Source organism: Ipomoea nil, unplaced genomic scaffold, assembly GCF_001879475.1.
Source record: "Ipomoea nil cultivar Tokyo-kokei standard unplaced genomic scaffold, Asagao_1.1 scaffold0188, whole genome shotgun sequence".
NCBI classification, from domain to species: Eukaryota; Viridiplantae; Streptophyta; class Magnoliopsida; order Solanales; family Convolvulaceae; genus Ipomoea; species Ipomoea nil.
The window spans coordinates 4,343,644-4,363,850 of record NW_017616616.1 but is presented as its reverse complement, the minus strand read 5'-3'; the positions used below and the strand labels follow the sequence as shown (position 1 = coordinate 4,363,850).

Below are 20,207 nucleotides of genomic sequence, written 5' to 3'. Positions count from 1 at the left end.
CTCTACAAGGAATTATTTCAGGTGAGGTGGCACGACACTAACTAACCCAAGGAGTTCAGTGCCTACCACTATATGTCAGGTCAATATCTTGTTATTATGCTATAAATAAAATTTATTTAAAAGAAAAAAGAAAGGTTTTTTATAACTACCTAAAAATGCTACCTCTGAACCTGCCAAACAGAAGCTGACACTTATAAGGTTATATAATTTCATCTCCACCGCTAACTTCACTCCACGCTTCGACGGTCACGATCCCTTCCCTCTCTCCAATGTAGAGTCCGTTTACATCCGTATAAATACAAAAATGTAACCCCCTCTTCTTCCCCATCCCTCCATATATCATAAAAAACGCAGTTCACACAACCGCAACACACACAGAATTCCTTTCTCGATCCTCGATTCGGTATTCCTATATGGTTTCCGTTTATCCGAACCTTCCACCGTCTCCAGAGTTGTTCTACTACTTCGCCGGGGATCCGACGAAAACCGGTCTTCCTGCCCTGCATTCCAATCAGCCAGTGACGGTTATGAATACATCGGCCGTACCGGCGAGCGAGAATTCCGATAGCGTCGGTTTGCTTCCGGAGGACTCGAACAAGAAGGTGCGCAAGCCTTATACCATCACCAAGTCCAGAGAGAACTGGACTGAGCAGGAGCATGACAAGTTTCTAGAAGCGCTCCAACTGTTAGTTATCTACCTCTGTCTCTCTCTTTCTCTTTTCATGTGTAAATACATATTCCGTAATATTTTGGCATACATCTTGTTTTGCATGCGCTTAGAGAATAGAGATGTTCTAGAATTTTCGCTGATGAAATGAGTAATTGTAAATATATACCTCTGTTTCTCTCTTCTCTTTTCATGTGTAAATATATACTCCGTAATATTTAGGCATACATCTTATTTTGCATGCGCCTAGAGAGTAGAGATGGACTAGAATTTTCGCTGATGAGATGAGTAACTGTAAGGAATTTGAATTGTACTTTTCGCTTTTATGGATCTAGCCTCTATTAGTTGATCGATCATATTCTTTTCTGCAGTTTTGCAATTTTACTTGATTTTCACTGTGTTTAAGTTCGCGTTATTTAGAAGTTTATACTCACATGTACTTAGTTGACTGCAAGGACCTTAAAAATGTAAGGGTGCATCTACTGGAGAAAGGAAAACATACATAGAAATTGAAAATTGGAGCCTAAACTTTTCTGGTTTTGCATATGTTTGTGTATTTCCATCCCTGCCTCTTGTCACTTTCCCTGGATGTTCTGTTTGTCATGTGGGGTTAGATGCTCGAATTGGGATGCTTACTGTATGTCAAATGAAAATGGATGGAAAGAGTTCTGTTATTTAATTTTTAGTCTCTCTCTTAGCAATACAAGGAGAACAATATGATTCTATGAAGTCATTGTATGTAGCTAGATACTTAAGTTATCACTAGCAGGAACCAAGTGTTTTCGAAAGAGTTAGCAGCGAGAGTATCTTTTGAGAGGCTAGTAGCAATCACAGGGTGACTTTTTCCCAAGTCGAGATTAAAATATTAAAGCATGCAGATTATATGATCTGTAGTTTTCTTTCCAATTTCAAAGTATTCACTCAAATTTCCCCCTCTTGGAAATTTCCAGCTTTGACCGTGATTGGAAGAAGATTGAGGCATTTGTTGGATCGAAGACAGTTATTCAGGTATGTTGATCTACATGGACCTGTCAATGATCCTGGCTTTCCATATAAGCATTGTTGCTTGGTGCTGCATTATCCCTAGGATATGTAGAAACTCGGTGTGGAAAAATATAATTATGCATAGATGTGAGAAATTCGTTGCCTTGCTGCATTGTAAGTACCATTGTTCTGACCCTTAGCTTGTAGGAAAAAATGCTGCAAAGAATTAGATTATTGCAAGTCTCCAAACCTCCAATATATGAATCTATTGAAGTGGAATTTTTGCAGATACGTAGTCATGCTCAGAAGTACTTTTTGAAGGTCCAGAAGAGTGGGGCAAGTGAACATGTACCACCCCCACGTCCAAAGCGAAAGGCATCTCATCCATACCCGCAAAAGGCTCCCAAAAGTGGTTAGCATTGTATCTTTTTGTTACATGGCCTAGGACCAATGTTCTTAATACTCACATGCACCAGTTATCTCCCAATTTACAGGACCACCGTCTTCTCTACTTGAACCTGGATATGTAATCAGGCCTGATTCTTTGTCTGTGCCTGCCAACTCAATCGGCAATGCAGTTTTATCTCCTTGGAGTTACAGTAATGTCCCTGGTTTTAGTATATCACATGTGACTAAAGGTAAAAACATGTGTTAAATCATTTCTCAATATTTCTGTGTTGGTTTGGCTAACATAATTTGTTTAGTCCTGGTTAAACATCGTTTACATTTTCCTCCTTGTTGGCAGATGACATACAATTACTGGGCACGGCCATGTCCAAAAATTGCAGCAGTAGCAGTAATGAAAGCACACTCAGGAATTGGCCTACTAAGCGAACCAGTAATCAAGGGAAAGAGAAACAAAACAAGCAAATCCGAGGTCAGTTTAACATTCTGTTCTGACTGAATTAATTGTCATTATGCAATAAGTAAAGGTGTTCTTAGGGCATTGTTCACTTATAGGAGAGTTGATCCAGGAGATTCTTCACAGGGTGACCAATTTAACGTCAAATACATTTAAGGCTTCCAAACAACTGGTGTTTTTGCAATTTCCAAATGTTAAAGGCGTGTATGGTCAAGGACGTTGGGTTGAAATGTTGTTTTTGCATAGGCATAAGGCTTTCATAGCATGGTGTATTTACATGCATCATGCACATATAATAGAGGCTGATAGTGTGTATAGAATTTAGTTGATAACCTCTTTTTATCTTTTCATCCTTTGTGCATTAATCACTGTTTTCCACCTTTGTTGATAACATGACTATTCTGGCTATCTTCTCCCATTTCTCCTTAGTATGTAATTCTTGAACATTGTTGCATAGCAGTGGGATTTTGGTTTTCTTCTTAGTCTATATATTGTATGGTGAATTTTCAAAACACCAATGTTCTAAAAAATTATTTATTTTCCCCCTGTTTGGATGCAGAAATTCCAGATTTTGCTCAAGTTTACAGTTTCATTGGCAGTGTCTTTGATCCAAACTCAAGTGATCACTTGCAGAGATTAAAACAGATGGACCCCATAAATATTGAGACGGTATGCAAGATTCAAATTTGTTGAATGTGTTTGTCATGTTTCTAGTTCCTATGACAATGGCATCTGACCTTGGTTGGCCTTTCACCCCTAGCCACAAGTCATCCCCATATTGAAAATGTGAGAGAACATTGAGAAAACAACAAAAATGAATGTCGGTTTTAACCTTGCGAAAAGTCAGTGAACTTAAACAAAAATGAATGATGTTGTTTAATGGAGAAACTATGTCATTTCAAACAGAGACCTGGAATTAGACAGTTCATCAGGTTTTATACTAGGGATTTTCTTTCTTTGTCTATGAAGCATGCTGCCAATTGCATCATTTTTTTGTGTTAAACAATTGAGTAGTTTTGAATGTGTGGAGATTATGGGTGGTTATTGCCGATATCATATGAATTCCACCCAGATGGATGTGACCATTGTTCTGTACTGGTTTTACTTTTCTCAAGTGATCTGACTAAAATATATATTCTGTTGTTCCCATAGGCCCTGATGTTGATGAAGAATCTTTCTGTCAATTTAATAAGCCCAGAATTTGAAGATCATGTAAGTTAATTTGCTAGCCCTTTCTGCCAGTAATTTTATTGTGGTAGGAATTTTAATAAAAGTTGCCTTTAAAAAATGCCCTCAAACCCTTTTAATGTTTGGTGGCTTGGTGCAGAGGAGATTACTATTGTCAAACAACCTGGGTGCTGACAAGTTATCACAGGTCCTCTCATGAAGAGTGTCAGAGTGATGATGGGCCTTGTTAGTAGAAACACAAATATATACCATCTTCCCTGCACTGTTTTGCGGAGTGAGATAATTACATTTGCCGGTGCCCTCATCAAGCATGATAGGGGAAGTCGAGTACTTTAAAGTAGTTATATGCAATATACATGTGCTACTAGAGAGTTTGCTCCAATTCCATGTTTTCTGTACATAAGTTGATATAGAAATTGGTCCGAGAGATTACAGAAAATTTAAACTTGTATAAAGTTTGTCTGTCTCCGAAATGGTTAGAGTCCTATGGTGTGATGTGTTATTATTGTACAGAATATTTTGTTGGTAACCCATCTATACATTGCATTAGTGTGTGTACATATTTATAGATACAATATATATATATATACACACATACATATGCATATATATACATATGTATATATATATAGATACAATATATACAATACATACATATACATATATATACATATGTATATATATAGATACAATACATACATATACATATGTATATATATAGATACAATACATACATATACATATGTATATATATAGATACAATACATACATATACATATGTATATATATAGATACAATACATACATATACATATGTATATATATAGATACAATACATACATATACATATGTATATATATAGATACAATATATACATATAAATACATATATAGGTACAATACATACGTGTACTACATATATAGATGCAATAGATACATATACATATACATGTACTACATATATAGATATAAAATACATACATATATACATACAATAAATACATATACATACATATATACATATAGATACACATATACATACAATACATACATATAGATACACATACATACAATACATACATATAGATACATATATACATACAATACATACATATAGATACATATATACATACAATACATACATATATACATACAATACATACATATAGATACATACATACATATAGATACATACATACATATATACATACAATACATACATATAGATACATATATACATACATATATAGATACAATACCTACATATATAGATACATGTACTACATATAATAGATACAATACATACATATATATATACAAAATACATACATATAATAGATACAATACATACATATATACATACATGTACTACATATATAGATACAATACATACATATATACATACATGTACCACATATATACATACAATACATACATATATACATACATGTACCACATATATACATACAATACATACTTGTACCACATATATAGATACAATACATACATATATACATACTTGTACCACATATATAGATACAATACATACATATATACATACTTGTACCACATATATAGATACAATACATACATATATACATACTTGTACCACATATATAGATACAATACATACATATATACATACTTGTACCACATATATAGATACAATACATACATATATACATACTTGTACCACATATATAGATACAATACATACATGTACTACATATAGATACATATATAGATACAATACATACATGTACTACATATAGATACATATATACATACAATACATACATGTACTACATATAGATACATACAATACATACATGTACTACATATAGATACATACATGTACTACATATAGATACATACATGTACTACATATAGATACATATATACATACATGTACTACATATAGATACATATATACATACAATACATACATATAGATACATATATACATACAATACATACATATAGATACATATATACATACAATACATACATATAGATACATATATACATACAATACATACATATAGATACATATATACATACAATACATACATATAGATACATATATACATACAATACATACATATAGATACATATATACATACAATACATACATATAGATACATATATACATACAATACATACATACAATACATATATAAATATAATACGTACGTGTAGGTATATATAGCTGCAAACCATCATCATAGGGAAAATATTAAAAGAAGATACAAAATCATCAAAAGAACTTTTTATAACAAAAGGAAGAGAGTTCAACAGAAGAAACAGGGGAAAACATAAAATGGCAGATGAAGCACACGCCAGCTAGCCAGAAATGTCACTACAACTTAACTTTTCTTCCACTTGCTTTCTCTCTATAGGCATCCATTTTCCAGACATGAAAACTGAAGTTATGCTACTGTTCACATCTAAATGCCACATGATCAAATAGTATACACCTGAGTACCATCAGCATTACTAGTTCCAATCAAACTATCTATATCGCAGTCCCATATCAAGCTCATGACCATACATTCCTTGGCTATTACCTGCAGCAAAAGGGTGCATCTGTTTTGCCCTGACTTCCATTTCCAGAAGTTTCTGGATTGCTTCAGGTTGATTACTTCCACGGTTAATATCAACTGCATTCAAGACAATCATCCAATAAGGTATATCAGCAGAGAGATTTTTTCTTCATTCAACACACATGTACTCTACAAGACAGGACAGCATTCAAGATGGTGATATGACAGCAGAAATGTTAAAACAAAGAAATGAAATTGAGGCATCAAGAAAAGAAATCAGGACAAGTAAAAACATGGCCAAATAGCTTAATATGGGATTTCACTGCCTTCTTTGGTATTATTATTACGTTACCACTCACATAATTTGAGTGTGTTCTTATATTATTTTTCATTCTATGATGAAAAGGCTGAACTCTATGCAAAAAACACCTGGCTCATGTAAGGTTTAGGGCGGGGAAGATGTACACATGTACTGACAGTGTGGTTTGGTTACAGAATCAAAGGATATAGCATAACTTGCAGACAAAATAGCACATTGAACTTTTACCTGGCATTGGAATCCCAAATCCATTGATGTTTGGTTGACGATGTGGTCGTGGCCCAAAGGGTAATACTTGCATCGGGTTTGGTTCCTGCAGAAAAGCAGCAGCAGGCTGATTGCCAGGATGTGGAGGAAATGGAGCATTCCTCAGACGGTCTTGTTGCATATGGTGATAATTGCCTGGCATTTGCATCTGTTGCTGCATCATAGGATGCTGAGTAGGAAGATCAAACCCAGTTACTGCAGGATTGGGGCGATGAAATGGAGGATGCATCATGTTTCCAGAAAATTGGTGACTTGGAGTGTCAATATGAGTCATAATCTCTGGACCCACAAACTTCATCTGAGAAGTCGAGTGAGCAGGAAGTGTCTCAAATGGATGAACTAATGGTCTCCCTTGACTCATTTGCATGGGATGAAATAGGGAAGATGATGGCTGAGCAGGAAGATTGTGAAACATCTCAGGCTCCACCTGATCACGGGGACCATGCAAAAATGACAGTCCTCCTGGACCGACCATAGTCCTTTGATTACTAGGAGCTGCATGAACAGAGGCCAGTTGCTCTACCATCCCCTTATTCAAATTTCCATCAGCCATGTTCACTGGATTGCCACCGCTAAACAAGTTCTCATCTTCAGGCAGCTGAAATCCTATCACTCCATCAAAGTCACCATTTTTGTACGACCTATCAGTCAAGTGCTTTGAGTGCAGTTTAGTTAGAGGATCATCAAAACCTAACCATCTTTCAGCCTTATCAAGCCGCTTAGTTTGCTCTGTATCAACCATGATGTTGTCATTGCTCATCATTTTAGATCCTCCCACACCACCAATTGTTGAAGGGAAAAACCCATCATTTGGAACAGGCAATGACCTTTGAGATTCCAAGCCATCAGACTGTACAGACGCAACCGAGCCACCCCTTTGGATAGAAACAGGAGCTTGCATTGATTGTAACTCGTTCATAAAAGCAGTGCCAAAGAGTGTTTCAAGAGTAATTGCTTTACCAAGAGTACTTTCATCTTCCATAGGCTTGTTATCTTCTGTAAAATTTTCATGTGAACCCACTGAATCAGTGTCCATATTAGACAGATGAATCTTAATCCCAAGATCTGGTCCTTTCTGTAACAAAGAAAGCAGGTGTTGAGATGCACGATCATCAACACGCTCTCTTTGTTCTTCGGGCTTAGAATTTGTACTCCAACCTGGCAACAGTGATTGCAAATTTGGACCATTTTCACTATACTCAGACAAAATTGTCTGCTCAAGATCCTCACAAGTAAGGATAGTGGGGGATGCAGTGTCTTTACTAGATGCATACAGTGGTTCTGAAACCTCAATTGTTGCAGCTAGTGCATTAGACAAAATGTTCTCAGTAGATTTCTCATCACGAGCTTGTGATCTGCTGTTATCACCACCAGCGATTAATGCAAGTAAATCATTTGGCCTAGAAAAGGAATTATCTTTTGCCTTGGTTTCTTCTGCAACATGAAATGTGGCAGCTTAAACAATATTTTCATGAAACTTGACAAAGAATGTATTGTGGAAGTAATAAAATCATAGTTATACCTTCTTCACAGAACCAATGTGCAAACTTCGAAGATTGATTAGTTCTAGGGCTCCATTTATCATCACGTTTTGTATCTTGGTGCTGGATACAGAAGCAAACAAACATACAAGCAGAAAGGATAAGTACATAAATTTTTCTCGTTTGCTGAGATAAACCTAATGCAACAACAGAGCTATAAAAATAAAAAAGAGTGAACAGAGTTGAGCAAGAGATATTCAAAATAGCAGGACAAACTATGTATAAAAATAATTACACTGCACATTGCACAGTGGTAAAGCAGAGAAGGGTAATGACACTAGAGCTAATTGAAAATAAAACATGGCAAGTGTACAGACTTGGGGACTGAAAAGGTAAGCATAGAATTAACTCAACTAATACCTCAGATTCCCCAACAGTCATTGATATAGCACTTCCAAAAATTTGATCCAATATGGATGTTGATTGGTTCAGGTCAGATTCCACTTCAATTTTTTCCTGTGACAACCCAGCACTAAGTTCAATAACTTCAGGACCTTCCATGAGTTTTTGGGTTTCCAAAATACTGGAAGGAGGATTTAAGTTATCATCCAAGCAAGGTTTTTTATTAGAAGCATCTATCTGATTGCCCTTCTTCAAAAATGGTAGATGTATACTCCTATCATCAAGTTGTTGATCACTTGGGCAAAGTTCTTGGGATGACTGAGATGACTGTCTTTCTAAGCCATCAAAAAAGACATTTTGGACAGGGTTGTCCACGCCAGAATGCAACAGGCTTTCCTCACTTTCAGGTTTCCCTGCCTGTGGAAGTGAAAGATAAAAAAGAATGCATAAGAGGTAAAAATCAATCTACTGAGTACTATCACCCCCCCCCCCCACCCCCCTTCTCTTCTCATTTCCCCACTCTTGGTGAGGGAAGACACTAAAAATGTGAAGAATGTCTGCCTGGGTATAATTCACGTTTCTTTATCATTACAGCCTTTAATGTGAATGAAAAAAACAAATGTGTGCTGATAAACGACCAATGCAAATAACATTGAATGCCTCACCTGTTTCAAAGGAGGTTGAATCACAGCTTTAAGGCCAGAGTCCTTATCCAAGAGAGTGCTTCTAAAACCAGGAGGTATAAGTGGTCTTGATGCTGAAGTTTGTGAAGGAAAAGAAGATTTCCCAGAATCATTATCAGTATCAGGTAAAGTTGTAGACACATCCAATTCCTTTCTTCTGTCTAAAAGCCTGCTTTTCTCTTTAACATCATCTGCCAATGCAGACATATCTGAGTCTGTGACAGATTCAGATTCAGGTTTATCCAGATTCAAATACTGCTTCTTTTGAAGGGAAGCCTTATGCTGTTCCTTCCTCATTAACTCAAAAGATGCTGGTAAGAAAGTTGGTCAAAGTAAATTTACTCAGAGATAGCCAAATTATAGCAATGTAATAAAAGATTAAGGTAACATGGATATCATTATGCAAGATTCTAGATATATCTAACAATACCTCTCCTCCTCCTTTCCTCTTCCACTCTATCCTCACTTGCACATTCAACTGAACCAAATGTCTCATTGTTATACGAATCACTAGCATCTCTGCGAGATTGAGGTCCTGCCTGAAGAAGTTGCAGGTGAGGAAAAAAAAGTTCAGCAAAAGATTGTTATGAGCCTAATGGCATACAAACAAACTGACCATAATATTGAACATGTAATTAAGTTAACCTTGTAAGGGCGGGGAGGATGATAAGGCTCATTGCTCTTGCTAAGTTGATAATGATCATTTCCCCGCGTTTTTGACGCAGGTATTCCAGACGCATATACAGATGGTCTTGGAAATGAACCGCTTCCAAGAAGTCCATCATGCTCAGGAGTCTGCCAAGACCGCCGGGGTTGATTTCCATGGCGCCTAACAGATTCTATACAATAGGTAATTTGAGATCATTAACAAGCAGGGCAAATGTTAAAAAATTAGTGTGCCCTTTACGGACCAAAAAATATACATGAGAAAGGGAAATAGGCAATGACATTCAGGAACAAAATTATCCTATGCAGAGATATGAACACACCAAGAGTGAAGGTTAAACAACTTAGGTGCAACATACTAAATGAAGAACAAAACAAACAATAAAATATCAGCATGTGACATTGTCCAGGGCATACACTCTTAACAATTACAACTCATATAAATTATATATGAACATGGGTGGACCATGAATATTCAAAAGTTAGTTTTGAATTCCTATAAACCAATTCAAGCTTCAATAGGGTAGCTCCTATGGGTATTTCATCTTGTTGTGCACCTAAAACAATGCTAGACCCAACTATTGCCAAGACTTCACCAAGCATCTGGTGTAGTGAAACCTCAAACATACAGTCCCAGAAAATTGTTCACTCTTTCACATTCCACAGTAGGAAACTTAGGATGCAAATAATTATATAGAGTAAAAAAATGATGATACTATAGTGTGTATACAAGTATGCACAGAAGTCCTTGTTGAACCTGAATCCCGAGCAGATTGTGTATCGCTTTCCAGATCACTTCGTGCAGAGAAACGGTTTTCCCATCTTCCATAAATCACTCTAGTAGGAGGAGATGAACCATAATCATTGCGTCTGAAGCCTTGTAAAGGAGGCGCAGCAGCAGAGATTCTTTGGCGATCTGGTTCGTCATATGGAGTACTATCGAGCTCACTGACAGATATAAGATGTTAATTGTTCTTTCTTTCTTTCTTTCTGTCTGTCTTTTTTTTTTTTTTTTTTTTTTTTTTTTTTTTTTTTTTTTTTTTTTTGTGAAAGCAAATAAGATATCAAATGATTTGACAGAACAGGTAACAGAAAAAGCAAACATATTGAAACAAGCAAATGAACTCTTTTAGGACAGGTAATTGGCTTCAAACCTCGGAAGTGCTGGCTCAATCCCACTTGGTAGCTTCTTACATATCTCCAATTCACTCAAGGACAAAAGGAACTCCCGTGTATAAGATATTTTTGAATGCCTATGTCATTGCAGAAGCATCCATGTCAAAAGCATGAGCAAATTTAAATCTCTGAGACAGCAGAATACTAAGACAGGAAAACATGATTAGATACGAGTGAATAAACAAATAAAAGACAAGAGTAAATTATTACTTCTCGCTATGTATACTGGAGGACTCTTTACATATCTCCAATTCACTCAAGGAGGATTCTTTACATATCTCCAATTCACTCAAGGGGGATTCTTTACATATCTCCAATTCACTCAAGGACAAAAGGAACTCTCGTGTATAAGATATTTTTGAATGCCTATGTCATTGCAGAAGCATGCATGTCAAAAGCATGAGCAAATTTAAATCTCTGAGACAGCAGAATACTAAGACAGGAAAACATGATTAGATACAAGTGAATAAACAAATAAAAGACAAGAGTAAATTATTACTTCTGGCTATGTATACTGGAGGATTCTTCTGGGAGACTTGGATCTTCATTATCTAAGCTCATTCTGAGAGATTTGAGATTACTTTCCAGAACCAGCTAATACAAGCAGACCCCTGAACTGATAATTGTCCACCACTACCAACAATCTATCTACTCGTATTCATTACCAAAAAACATCATCTCTTAGTCATAGCAAGCAATATTATCCCGGAAATCCCTAATTAACCCCTGGAGATACAAATAAACAATATTTTCACGGAATCGTACCCAAAGGCAATTATGTAACGTCAAATTCCAGTCACCGGCTCGTTAGTTCATACTACGACCGCCATTGAAAACAACAGAATACGAATGATATAATAGCGCAAAAGCAATAGCAAAGCTACAGATTTCGAATAAACCTAATCCACTTGATCGAGCTCAATCTACAAGGAAATCGCGAAAACCATACCAATACTCAATCAATCCTAGCTCCACTCCATAAAAAATATCATTCACAACGACATTCATCGAAATCCGACCTCAAACATACGCATCCTTACGATGATCTCGAATTCAACAATAACGTTTACGAAATCTGAAACCACAAACTCAACCTTCAACAACACCCGTGCAAGAGGAAATTCGTAGGTTTTCTTTCCTATTTCTCTCGTAATCTGATCTTAACGATTTCAACGCTAGGGTTTACTTTTCTATCTGGATCAAGATACAGAAAAGAGAGAGAGTTAGGGCTTCGATGTTCGCAAATTTCCCCACTTCTCCAACTGAATCGCAAGACCTGAGAGAACAATACAGAGACATATATGGACGTGTATATATATATTATATATAGAGAGAGAGAGAACGAAAGAGAGAAAGAGAGGTTCGGTTCCGCGGCGGAGGGGAGGGGTCCGGAGTCTGTAAGGGGTGATTGAGGAGGAAAGCCAAAGAAATGACGTTGGCTACGCTGCACGGCCGGGAAAACTATACTCCGCAATCAATTCACGCGCTGTCTCCATTGCGTGATTCTTGGGCTCACAGGCTCGTAGCTTCTTTCGGAAAGTGCTTTCTTATACTCGCTGCAACTGCGCGTTGAAAGGATTAATAAACAAACAAGAAAAATCTAGTGCTTTTTTATATTTCATTACAAATATTTGAAAAATGCCCCTAAACTTATTATGTTACTTAAAATGAAAATCACAATCATCACTCGATGAGTATATTAAGTAAACATTATCTTATGACATTAGTCGATGAAGAATTATAATAAGATAAACCAGTTTAAGTTATCTACGATTGTTTTTTAAAAAAAACAAATTATCTGCAATTGACCAGTTCAAACTAATAATGTCACTATTGAAATTTGAATTTGTACTTATGTAATTAACAATTTAACCAATTTAGCTCGATTGGTCCCGATAAATTTTATTTATATGCATATGATTATGGTTTTAGTTACAATTAGTATTGTATGGCACCTATATTTAGTCTCATACAATATTTTTTTAATACGACTTTAATAGTTATTTTGTCTAAAATTTAACACAACTTAGACACACATTTTTATATTGGACCTTAGCATCATTGTTGAATTCGGCTTGAAATTCTGTTGAATTCACATACTCTAACATCTTTACATGACTCAAATTTGTTTTACACAAGTTTGATTCTCTTAGATAATGAGTATTAATGTTATTATTTATAAATTACAGGGTCTAAATTATGATTTTAAAAAGTTATGGGGTTAAATTTTTATTACCTCATTTATTCGTTTCTCCTCCCAAGTCCCAAGCGCAGTACTAACTGAAGTCTATCCAGAACTTCGTTATCTTCTTAGCCATTCTGTAAAATCCATTAGCTTCACTGTCACCCCTCGTTTTCCCAATATTTACTCACACGCCATCATGTAGCGAATTCCTCAATGGCATCGTCGTAAATTCTATCAACTTCGGGCCCAATTTTGGTTTATTCTCCCCTGAAGCAGCAGAAATTAAACTAAGTCCCAAAAAACCGAGCATTTCACTTCATCATCCTCCACCCTCAAAGCTTCGCCGTCGCCACTAATGGCGTCTTCTCCAGCGCTTCTCCACTCCAGCGCCTCCTCATTCCACTCCCGATTACCAGTGCATTCCGTCCCCTTGCCGGCCGGAAACCTGAAGTGTTGGCGTCGCGGCCTATGTGTGAAGGCTGCGTCAGGGTCCACAGGGATAGTTCTGGTGGACAAAACGGAATCGGAAAAGACTAACCGGCTCAAGACTTCCTACGTCGAAAAAATCGTTCCTCTGCTTAAAGAGGAATTCAATTACAAGAATATTCTCGAGGTTTTTATCTGTGTATATTAAAACCGTAATTGTGTGTGTGTGTATCAAATGCAAGTAAAATGCTTTGTTTGCATATGATGTTTATATTGATTTGAGTAGGTTCCGAAGGTTGAAAAGATAGTAGTGAACTGTGGAATCGGGGATGCTGCACAAAATTCCAAGGGTCTGGATGCTGCATTGAGTGATTTGGCTCAAATTACAGGGCAAAGGCCTGTGAAGACTAGGGCAAAGAAGGCTATTGCCACATTCAAGATAAGAGAAGATCAGCCTCTTGGAATTGCTGTCACTCTTAGAGGAAAGGTACACCATTTCTTCTTCATATGAGTTCTGAGTATCTTTCATAATTACTAATTTTGTGAAATTGTTTTTCCCAGAGACTACTGAATATTACTAATTTATTAGTACTGTAATTGAAATGCTTAGCACATATAGTGTGATGAGGAATTAATGATTGGTGTTGTGTGCCAACTGCCAAGTAATTGTTGTTAGGTAAAATTGTCATCATGAGGACAGTGATGTGTTGCAAAAATTCAAACGGTGCAAAGAATAATAACTAGATTTGTAGCCTCCCTAATTGGCGTGCTTCAGATAGTCAAAGACCTTTTAATAATTTCGGCATGTCATAGATGCACTTTCTGCAAATGGATAACTGCAGAACTATTAAGTTGAATGCACTTGTGTGGAGTATTCACACAAGGGAGTTGTTGCCAGGATAGGCAAGTAAATGCAGCCCATGAGTTGAATGTTTGACAGCATTGAATTTCCAGTAGCATTTTAACGCAAATGGTGTTGATTATTTGATTTCAGGACTTTAGCAGTCACTGTTACTGAATCTATTGCTATTCATACTTGGAGATCATCTTTGGACTTTGTTTGTTAATTGTTATGGCAGGTAATGTATGCATTTCTAGATCGCCTCATCAATCTGGGGCTTCCTAGGACAAGGGATTTCCAAGGTGTTAGCCCCAACAGTTTTGATGGCCACGGGAATTACAGCATTGGATTTCGTGACCAGAGTGTGTTCCCAGAGCTAACCTCTGATATACTTGGGAAGGCAAGAGGAATGGATGTTTGCATTACTACAACTGCCAAAACTGATAAAGAAGGGCAGCGATTGCTGGCTCTGATGGGAATGCCATTCAGGGAGGGTGGCGGTGGCCAATTAACTGATGTCCGAAAGAAGAAGCTCAAGTCTCACCACTTCGACTCAAAAGCAAAGCAAAAAGCAAGGAAATGAGTATGGTTCTTTTTCCCGAGGGATCAAGAAGTTGTAACACGTTCTGTACTTCTGTTTGTTTGTTAATTAATCATTCAACATGAATGATGTGTAGTTAAACCAATCAACTAGCACATTGCTGCTAATATATACATTTTTATTGTTCATTGCAGTGCTGATATCTAATGAAATTTTGCTACAATTCTACAGCTGGCTACAAGACTAATGCAATTTTACCAACTTTTGCCCCTCAAATTTCCCTCAGTAAATTATGCTTTTGTTAAAATCTCAGTTCATCAATCATTATGTATTTATGTTAGCTTATCAGAAGAAATAACAATATGGTTTACAACCTTAAAGGACATGATTTACCCATATTTCTGCAGTATTGCAGAACCTAGTCAACACATATGCCCATAAGGCCATAACAGTTTAAATTCCCCCTACAGACAACCAGACTTTGGTTTCTAAATTCAGACAAGAAACAAAAGCCAATCAAGAAAAATAGGTAATTGTTTTAGAAGCCTATTTCTTTTAGTAGTATGACAAAACCACAGATTTTAACACCAATAATAACATGATTGTGAAGTCAAAGTGCCCCAAATAAAAAGTAAACATTAGTTAAAGGTCAGCAACACTGGGTTGTCCTTATTCATTAGTATACCTATTCTACCACTACAGTGGTATTTTCACTGTCCAAACATTACCACCCAAACAAAAAAAATAGTAGGAACAAAACCCTAACATAACCTAAATAGAGTTTCACGATTGCGATGCTTCCACTTATTCTAATGCTTCCACTTGCGAGCTACATAAGTTGTGTTGTAGTATTTTAGCAGTATACATCGTACTCTGCAAATCGTTCAATGAGTTGGGTCTGGATTGAATTTTAGAGCTTCCAGCCAGATGAGCTCCTTAATGTTTTCTTCAGTGAAGGATGGCTGGTCAAAATCGAAATTGAAAGGCATAGGACAAACAGGTTCCTCATTGATATTATGAAGAGGCGCCAAGTAGGGATGGCAGAGTGCCCCTTCGACTGCCAAAAAAAAGGGCACATCACATATTAAAAGATAGAGGCAGTAAAATGTGCAGTCAGGAATAATGAACACAAAATCACTTATTCATTACAAATTCTTTATCCCCATAGAGCCTGGATGACTGGATGGTTTAAAAGCCACCCTTTGTTCCATGAATTCCAATATTATACTTGTATACTTGAATATATATCCCAAATAAGGTTGTCCTCCATCTTGAGTTGTAGATTTTTTATTTTTTATTTTTGGTCAGGCCATGAGGTGTCCTGAGCAGGCCCTAACTGTAGGAGGCACCTTTAAGCTCGTACCATACTCAGACTAATCCCCATTCGCACCTTGAGTTGTAAATTTTTTTTTTAACATCTTTATTCGCTCGGAGATCAGAAATTATTAACTAGATTACCCTCCATCTAGTGATTTCAATATGAACATGGATATTCAAAAAAATAAAGTAAAATCACGCTACCTGTAATACGCTTGCTAGGATCAAACACTAGCATTTTTTCAAGCAAATCAACAGCTCCAGGAGAGGAATTGGGAAATCTAGACGAGAATTGTTGCTTTGGGTACTGTGGAAGCTGCCTAACGTACCTTCGGGCATTTTCACTCCGAAGAAACCCAAGGCTTGCGTCATCAGGTGATCCTATGAGCTTTTGAAGAATATAACACCAATTTGCTGGTCAGTATGAAAATTTGACCAAACACAAGCCTTTCTTAGGCATGCAAGTGAAAATAGAAGAAATTTGGATTATGGAAAGAGAACAGGTAGACATGATGCCAAAAATCATACCTCTGTGATAAGTCTCAACTGATGAACATAATCTTTGCCAGGAAAGAGGGGTTGTCTTGTCATGATTTCACCAAGTATGCAACCAACTGACCAAATATCAATTGCTGCTGTGTATTCTGAACAGTTCAACAGCAATTCTGGAGCACGATACCAACGAGTTACAACATATTCAGTCATGAAATCTGTCTCGGATGTTGTCCTTGCGAGCCCAAAATCAGCTATCTTCAGGTCACAATTAGCATTGAGAAGCAAATTGCTAGGCTTTAGGTCTCGGTGCAATATATTGGCAGAATGAACATACTTGAGGCCACGTAATATTTGGTACAGGAAGTACTGAAAAAGCAGTAACAACTATAGTTAGTGCCCACCACCACCCTATTGAGGGCTTAAAGAAATAAAGGAACCACACAAAATTAGAGATCTTGAAAGGATATGGGCACCCAATCCACTTGTATCTGTGACACATTGTCTACATGTATACATGGACCCACACACACAATCATACCCGACAATGATCATCAGTCAAAGGCTGGTTTGATTTGATAATCTGATGAAGATCAGTATCCATCAGTTCAGAAACAATGTAGACATCATTGAAGTTTTCTTTATTCAGGGGCCGTATTATGTCTTTAATGGACATTACCTGAAGACGAGAAAAAAAAATCAGCTTCATGATTTCATCAAGTATATAAATCAGGAAAACAAATACATTTAAACAAGAAAAGGAAGAATAATAATCATGATCTCAATGAAAGGAATAAGTTACTGCAGATTACAGTAAAGAGGAAATCAGTGGCGATATTGCAATCTCCACAAAACTAGCATTCTTGGTTATATATCGCCACATTTTTCAGTATCACATGGGGAACAGAAAATATAAAGCATACTAGAAAATGATATTTGTCACAGGTAAGGGCTCCTGGTTTCCTTGGATGAAATTGCAGTAATGAAATTTTCAAATCAGGAGTCCATCAAAGAATCCGTGAATGCAGAACTGCCATAAAAGAACACACCATAGAACAGTTAACTTAAGCTTCTGGATATTTATAACTGCAAACTTACATTATCATGATCCATGTGACGAAGAAGCTTTATCTCTCGCAGTGTCCTTTTGGCATCTATTCTATTATCAAAGGCATTGCCAATCTTCTTGATGGCAACTTCCTCACCTGTCTCTGAGTTCATAGCGGCACTGAAGCAAACAAAAAGTTAATGTTTTTCCTTCACAATTCACATTGAAAATGAAACAGAAGAAAAGAAGCCAACTAAAAAGAATTCACTTGAGCCAATTGCATTGCATTCGTCAGAGCACACAGGAACACATGAGCCAAAACATAAACAAAAACTACCCAACTCTATTTCCCAGAAGCTTGGCTAATGTTTATAAATGTGGAGACATAATGCCAACTGGTCAGACATAGCTGAATTCATTTTTATTAACATTTTGGGAAAATGTTTTCCTTTTAGCAATTAGACAATATATTATCCCAAACTCAGAGGAATAAAAATTGTAACCATACAAATTTGCCAGAACCCGAGAATAAAACTCATAAGTTTAAAAGCAGACATGAATATCTACTTATCTCCTTGTCTATAATACTTCTTTTGGTAATTAATCTTACACAATACTTCTCTGAAATTGATACCTTCTAGGTGTATATTTTTAAACACCAAACAACCGATCTAAACCTTAACAGAACTATATTTAATGAATCATTCCTCATTTACATATGTCCAACAACAGTATAATCTAAGCAACCAGCAAATGATGAAATGAAGCAGTAAAATTCACCCTAAAAAATAAAAAGTAAAAAGCCCACGTCCATTTTCATTGAATCCATTCATAACACACAAAGTAACAATGAAAATCAAATCAAATCAAGCAAAAGTAACAAAAGGACTAGAAACTGAAGTGATTTAGTATTTTCCTCTTACCAAACGATGCCGTAAGCGCCACGACCCACTGGCCTAATAGGGGGGACATACTTTCTAGGAACTTCAAAAAGGTGCCCATATACATTGTACTGCACATAGCGCCCGCCATGAATAGGTATTCCCCTGATGTTGCTATGACCATGGCCGCCATGATCAGCCGCACCAGAGCTCGATTCCATCAGCGACGTAACCAACAAAAAAAAAAAAAAAAAAAAAAAAAAATTGAAAAAGCCCGTCTGGAAAGAACCAAAACCTACGAAAAACCCAGCTCAAGAAACACAATCTTGGGCGAGTTTGGGATCCTTGTATCGGTTGATAGTCTCACAAGAAGAGGCAAAAGAAGAGCCTTTTGACATTTCCGCTCTTCACCCCGTTTTCCCAGACTTTTCTTTGGTTTTATTCTGAATTTGTGGATCTTTCTTGCTACTGTGTAAACTTTTGAACTGGAAAACGGAGTGGGGCTTGAGATTACCCGTGAAGAAAATTGGCTTTTCCTCTTTTCCAAAGCATGGAGTGTGAATGGTGAATCTTTCACCATACAAGTGGGCAATTGTCTGATGACATATTAGCTTTTCTTCCTTTCGTGACACATACCTATATTGGTTAAACTAACCAATTAAATCTTGTATGTGGACTGTGGTGATGGTTTCTTCTGTGGTCTGTGGATTAGGATTTAGGAAATTGGAAATATATAATGCAGAGACGACTTAGTAGATTTTGGTTTGGAAGTCAACTATTTTTCTAAGTAGGGGTTGAACCCTTAGAATACACAACAATGACAATAGTTTTCTATTTCTACCATCTATAGTCTAATACTAACTTCAATTGACTATATAAGGATAATTGACTATATAAGGATTGATTTTAGAAATTTTCAACTAAACGTTTCTAACAAAGTCAATGGTGATAGTTCTATGAATGTATTAATAGATAATGTACACTATAAAGAAGCATTCCGAAAATTTAGATATTAGTAAAACTTCTTTCAAAAGGTTAATCCTCCAACATAGCATTTGGAATGATGTAATCACGGTGACTCAATGGCTCAGCAAACAAAGCCGCACACAAGGGATCTATCCACTTTGGGTATAATCCCCTACACTACCGCCACCAAAGTTTAAATATTAATCTTTTCTCTCAAATACTGTCTACAGAACTCCAAATATTATCTAATGAACCATTGAGCTAAGCCCGTGTA

The 20,207-nt window shown here is 36.5% G+C and overlaps 4 protein-coding genes across 8 annotated transcripts; 2 read left to right on the top strand and 2 right to left on the bottom strand.

Annotated features, from left to right (window-relative positions):
• Nucleotides 1-223: 223 nt before the first annotated feature.
• Nucleotides 224-4,194, top strand: LOC109185056 (protein REVEILLE 6). The gene is made up of 8 exons (XM_019335056.1): nt 224-685; nt 1,618-1,675; nt 1,940-2,063; nt 2,146-2,289; nt 2,397-2,528; nt 3,073-3,182; nt 3,666-3,725; nt 3,841-4,194. Exons 1-8 carry the CDS (start codon nt 414-416, stop codon nt 3,898-3,900), a joined length of 960 nt encoding a protein of 319 aa, XP_019190601.1. The 5' UTR covers nt 224-413; the 3' UTR covers nt 3,901-4,194.
• A 1,755-nt stretch (nt 4,195-5,949) lies between these two features.
• LOC109185000 lies at nt 5,950-12,778 on the bottom strand. Of its 5 annotated transcripts, none has more exons than XM_019334996.1 (13): nt 11,923-12,778; nt 11,736-11,885; nt 11,567-11,602; nt 11,447-11,500; nt 11,215-11,313; nt 10,818-11,008; nt 10,040-10,233; nt 9,825-9,933; nt 9,377-9,705; nt 8,730-9,128; nt 8,351-8,432; nt 6,790-8,262; nt 5,986-6,359 (listed from the first exon to the last, which is right to left on the bottom strand). In XM_019334996.1, exons 2-13 carry the CDS (start codon nt 11,795-11,797, stop codon nt 6,211-6,213), a joined length of 3,177 nt encoding a protein of 1,058 aa, XP_019190541.1. In that variant the 5' UTR covers nt 11,798-11,885; nt 11,923-12,778; the 3' UTR covers nt 5,986-6,210. The 5 variants fall into 5 exon arrangements, with proteins under 5 accessions (XP_019190552.1, XP_019190541.1, XP_019190547.1 ...); XM_019335002.1 differs by having other exon boundaries at nt 11,736-11,884; nt 12,002-12,778; XM_019335007.1 differs by having other exon boundaries at nt 5,950-6,359; nt 11,736-12,778.
• Nucleotides 12,779-13,590: 812 nt separating this feature from the next.
• LOC109185042 (50S ribosomal protein L5, chloroplastic) lies at nt 13,591-15,459 on the top strand. Its single transcript, XM_019335043.1, has 3 exons — nt 13,591-14,034; nt 14,134-14,334; nt 14,927-15,459. The coding sequence occupies exons 1-3, from the start codon at nt 13,777-13,779 to the stop codon at nt 15,269-15,271; spliced, it is 804 nt and encodes a 267-aa protein (XP_019190588.1). The 5' UTR covers nt 13,591-13,776; the 3' UTR covers nt 15,272-15,459.
• Nucleotides 15,460-15,782: 323 nt separating this feature from the next.
• LOC109185032 (mitogen-activated protein kinase homolog MMK2-like) lies at nt 15,783-19,696 on the bottom strand. The gene is made up of 6 exons (XM_019335032.1): nt 19,010-19,696; nt 18,137-18,266; nt 17,580-17,717; nt 17,075-17,407; nt 16,751-16,934; nt 15,783-16,286 (listed from the first exon to the last, which is right to left on the bottom strand). The coding sequence occupies exons 1-6, from the start codon at nt 19,186-19,188 to the stop codon at nt 16,114-16,116; spliced, it is 1,137 nt and encodes a 378-aa protein (XP_019190577.1). The 5' UTR covers nt 19,189-19,696; the 3' UTR covers nt 15,783-16,113.
• Nucleotides 19,697-20,207: the final 511 nt, after the last annotated feature.